The sequence below is a fragment of the Echiichthys vipera genome, assembly GCF_963691815.1.
Source record: "Echiichthys vipera genome assembly, chromosome: 22".
In the NCBI taxonomy this organism is placed as follows: Eukaryota; Metazoa; Chordata; class Actinopteri; order Perciformes; family Trachinidae; genus Echiichthys; species Echiichthys vipera.
In genome coordinates this window covers 17501-22500 of record NC_139847.1, presented here as the reverse complement: position 1 = coordinate 22500, position 5000 = coordinate 17501, and the positions used below count along the sequence as shown (strand labels likewise).

Genomic DNA, 5000 nt, shown 5'->3' with positions numbered 1-5000 from the left:
GAATGTTTCTCTGGTGAATGTTTCTCTGGTGAAAGTTTCTCTGGTGAAAGTTTCTCTGGTGAATGTTTCTCTGGTGAAAGTTTCTCTGGTGAATATTTCTCTGGTGAATGTTTCTCTGGTGAAAGTTTCTCTGGTGAAAGTTTCTCTGGTGAAAGTTTCTCTTGAATGTTTCTCTGGTGAATGTTTCTCTGGTGAAAGTTTCTCTGGTGAATATTTCTCTGGTGAATGTTTCTCTGGTGAAAGTTTCTCTGGTGAAAGTTTATCTGGTGAATGTTTCTCTTGAATGTTTCTCTGGTGAATGTTTCTCTTGAATGTTTCTCTGGTGAATGTTTCTCTGGTGAAAGTTTCTCTGGTGAAAGTTTCTCTGGTGAAAGTTTCTCTTGAATGTTTCTCTGGTGAATGTTTCTCTGGTGAAAGTTTCTCTGGTGAATATTTCTCTGGTGAAGGTTTCTCTGGTGAAAGTTTCTCTGGTGAATGTTTCTCTGGTGAAAGTTTCTCTGGTGAATATTTCTCTGGTGAATGTTTCTCTGGTGAATATTTCTCTGGTGAAAGTTTCTCTGGTGAATGTTTCTCTTGAAAGTTTCTCTGGTGAAAGTTTCTCTGGTGAAAGTTTCTCTGGTGAATGTTTCTCTTGAATGTTTCTCTGGTGAATGTTTCTCTGGTGAAAGTTTCTCTGGTGAAAGTTTCTCTGGTGAATGTTTCTCTGGTGAAAGTTTCTCTGGTGAATATTTCTCTGGTGAATGTTTCTCTGGTGAAAGTTTCTCTGGTGAAAGTTTCTCTGGTGAAAGTTTCTCTTGAATGTTTCTCTGGTGAATGTTTCTCTGGTGAAAGTTTCTCTGGTGAAAGTTTCTCTGGTGAAAGTTTCTCTTGAATGTTTCTCTGGTGAAAGTTTCTCTGGTGAATATTTCTCTGGTGAATGTTTCTCTGGTGAAGGTTTCTCTGGTGAAAGTTTCTCTGGTGAATGTTTCTCTGGTGAAAGTTTCTCTGGTGAATATTTCTCTGGTGAATGTTTCTCTGGTGAATATTTCTCTGGTGAAAGTTTCTCTGGTGAATGTTTCTCTTGAAAGTTTCTCTGGTGAATATTTCTCTGGTGAAAGTTTCTCTGGTGAAAGTTTCTCTGGTGAATGTTTCTCTGGTGAAAGTTTCTCTGGAAAGTTTCCTGTGAATGTTTCTCTGGTGAATGTTTCTCTTAAATGTTTCTTCTGAATGTTTCTCTTGAATGTTTCTTCTGAATGTTTCTCTGGTGAATGTTTCTCTTGAATGTTTCTCTGGTGAAAGTTTCTCTGGTGAATGTTTCTTCTGAATGTTTCTCTTGAATGTTTCTATTTTCCCCTCTCACCGTGTTCAGCCTACAGGATCCACATCAGTCTGAGCACGGTGAACGTCCTGAACAGTCTCAAAGTCGGGTACCACATCGAGACCAGGAAGACTCAGGTACTCCAACCCTGTCCCACCTGTCTGTCTGCATGTCTGTCTCTCACCTGTCTCACTCTCACCTGTCTGTCTCTCACCTGTCTCACTCTCACCTGTCTCCCTCTCACCTGTCTCACTCTCACCTGTCTGTCTCTCACCTGTCTCACTCTCACCTGTCTGTCTGTCACCTGTCTGTCTGTCTCTCACCTGTCTGTCTCTCACCTGTCTCACTCTCACCTGTCTGTCTGTCACCTGTCTGTCTGTCTCTCACCTGTCTGTCTCTCACCTGTCTCACTCTCACCTGTCTGTCTCTCACCTGTCTCCCTCTCACCTGTCTGTCTCTCACCTGTCTCACTCTCACCTGTCTGTCTCTCACCTGTCTGTCTCTCACCTCTCTGACATGTTGACTTGTTTGTGTGTTGACATGTTTGTGTGTTGACTTGTTTGTGTGTTGACATGTTTGTGTGTTGACTTGTTTGTGTGTTGACTTGTTTGTGTGTTGACTTGTTTGTGTGTTGACATGTTTGTGTGTTGACATGTTTGTGTGTTGACATGTTTGTGTGTTGACATGTTGACTTGTTTGTGTGTTGACATGTTTGTGTGTTGACATGTTGACTTGTTTGTGTGTTGACATGTTTGTGTGTTGACATGTTGACTTGTTTGTGTGTTGACATGTTTGTGTGTTGACATGTTGACTTGTTTGTGTGTTGACATGTTTGTGTGTTGACATGTTGACTTGTTTGTGTGTTGACATGTTTGTGTGTTGACATGTTTGTGTGTTGACATGTTTGTGTGTTGACATGTTTGTGTGTTGACTTGTTTGTGTGTTGACATGTTTGTGTGTTGACATGTTTGTGTGTTGACATGTTTGTGTGTTGACATGTTTGTGTGTTGACTTGTTTGTGTGTTGACTTGTTTGTGTGTTGACATGTTGACTTGTTTGTGTGTTGACATGTTTGTGTGTTGACATGTTGACTTGTTTGTGTGTTGACACTAAAGTGAAGCGTTGTGTTTGCAGGTGAAGGCGGCGGTCGACACGTACTGGCTGATGGGTCGAGACGGTTTTGATAAACCACTTCCTGTTCCTCCAGATCTCACTGGAGGGTAAACACACACACACACACACACACACACACACACACACACAGACACACACACACACACACACAGGCACACACACACACACACACACACACACACACAGACACACACACAGACACACAGACACACAGACACACACACACACACACACACACACACACACACACACACACACACACACACACACACACACAGACACACACACACAGACACACAGACACACACACACACACAACTCTCTGCAGCTCTCATTGTTACTGTGAAGATAAAACCCTGTCTCACCTGTCTGTCTCTCACCTGTCTGTCTCTCACCTGTCTGCCTCTCACCTGTCTCCCTCTCACCTGTCTGTCTGTCTCTCACCTGTCTGTCTCTCACCTGTCTGTCTCTCACCTGCCTGTCTCTCACCTGTCTGTCTCTCACCTGTCTGCCTCTCACCTGTCTCCCTCTCACCTGTCTGTCTGTCTCTCACCTGTCTGTCTCTCACCTGTCTGTCTCCCTCTCACCTGTCTGTCTCTCACCTGTCTGTCTCTCACCTGTCTGCCTCTCACCTGTCTCCCTCTCACCTGTCTGTCTGTCTCTCACCTGTCTGTCTCTCACCTGTCTGTCTCCCTCTCACCTGTCTGTCTCTCACCTGTCTCCCTCTCACCTGTCTGTCTCTCACCTGTCTGTCTCTCACCTGTCTGTCTCTCACCTGTCTGTCTCTCACCTGTCTGTCTCTCACCTGTCTGTCTCTCAGGGCCAGTAATCATGGAATCAGTTTGGATGAAATTCCTGTTGAAAGACGACAAAAATTCCTGGATCGACAGCAAAAGATGAAGAAATGATGCGCGTGCGCACACAGACACACACACACACACACACACACACACAGACACACACACACACACACACAGACACACACACACACACACAGACACACACACACACACACACACACACACACACACACACACAGACACACACACACAGACACACAGACACACACACAGACACACACACACACACACACACACACACACACAGACACACACACAGACAGACACACACACACACACACACACACACAGACACACACACACACACACACAGACACACACACACACACACAGACAGACACACACAGGCACACACACAGACACACACACAGACAGACACACACACACACACACACACACACACACACACACACACACACACAGACACACACACACACACACAGACAGACACACACAGGCACACACAGACACACAGACAGACACACACACACACAGACACACACACAGACACACACACAGACACACACACACACACACACAGACACACACACACACACACACACACACACACACAGACACACACAGGCACACACACACACAGACACACACACACACACACACAGACACACACACACACACACACGCCTGTTCTTCAGACTGAATGTGTTTGTTTTAATTTTTCTTTTATTTTGTTTTCATCAAATAAATGTGACGACTGTCGTTTTCCTGTTCCTGTTCCCCGACCTGAGACACACACAACCTGAGACACACACAACCTGAGACACACACAACCTGAGACACACACAACCTGAGACCTGAGACACACACAACCTGAGACACACACAACCTGAGACACACACAACCTGAGACACACACAACCTGAGACACACACAACCTGAGACCTGAGACACACACAACCTGAGACCTGAGACACACACACAACCTGAGACCTGAGACACACACAACCTGAGACCTGAGACACACACAACCTGAGACCTGAGACACACACAACCTGAGACCTGAGACACACACAACCTGAGACCTGAGACACACACAACCTGAGACCTGAGACACACACAACCTGAGACCTGAGACACACACAACCGTGTATTTATATTCATATATATGTATATGAATATAAATATATAAATATATATTAACATATTAACAGGAGAACAGTGTATTTATATATAAATATGTGTGTGTGTGTGTGTGTGTGTGTGTGTGTGTGTGTGTGTGTGTGTGTCTGTCTGTGTGTGTGTGGAGAACGGTTTAAAGGACGTTAGTGTTTGAAAGTGATGGAGACTTGAGTTTGTCTCCAGTTGTTTTAGTTCCAGTGAATAAAGTGTTAATTAATATTTATATATAAATATATTAATATTTATATATAAATATATAAATACAAATATAAATATTTATATATATCCCAGTGACTAAAGTGTAAATTGTGATGTTTGTGTCTCTCAGAGATTAAAGTTGAATCCTCTTTATTTCGTTTGCTTCTTCACTCTTTCACAGTGAAACGCTTCTTTAGTGTCACGCTGCGTCCACGCTGCGTCCACGCTGCGTCCACGCTGCGTCCGCGCTGCGTTCGCGCTGCGTACACGCTGCGTTCGCGCTGCGTTCGCGCTGCGTCCGCGCTGCGTTCACGCTGCGTTCACGCTGCGTCCACGCTGCGTCCACGCTGCGTCCACGCTGCGTCCACGCTG

The 5000-nt window shown here is 44.7% G+C and overlaps 1 protein-coding gene across 1 annotated transcript in view; it reads left to right on the top strand.

Moving 5' to 3' along the window:
* Nucleotides 1–3339, top strand: part of LOC310963857 (retinal guanylyl cyclase 2-like) — a gene marked incomplete at both ends in the record, with an annotated part of 38358 nt that extends 35019 nt beyond the window's left edge. Inside the window, 3 exons of the mRNA XM_083936802.1 lie at nt 1349–1434; nt 2432–2517; nt 3252–3339. Coding sequence (XP_083792928.1) covers nt 1349–1434; nt 2432–2517; nt 3252–3339 — 260 coding nt within the window. The remainder of the gene's footprint in view (nt 1–1348; nt 1435–2431; nt 2518–3251) is intronic.
* Nucleotides 3340–5000: the final 1661 nt, after the last annotated feature.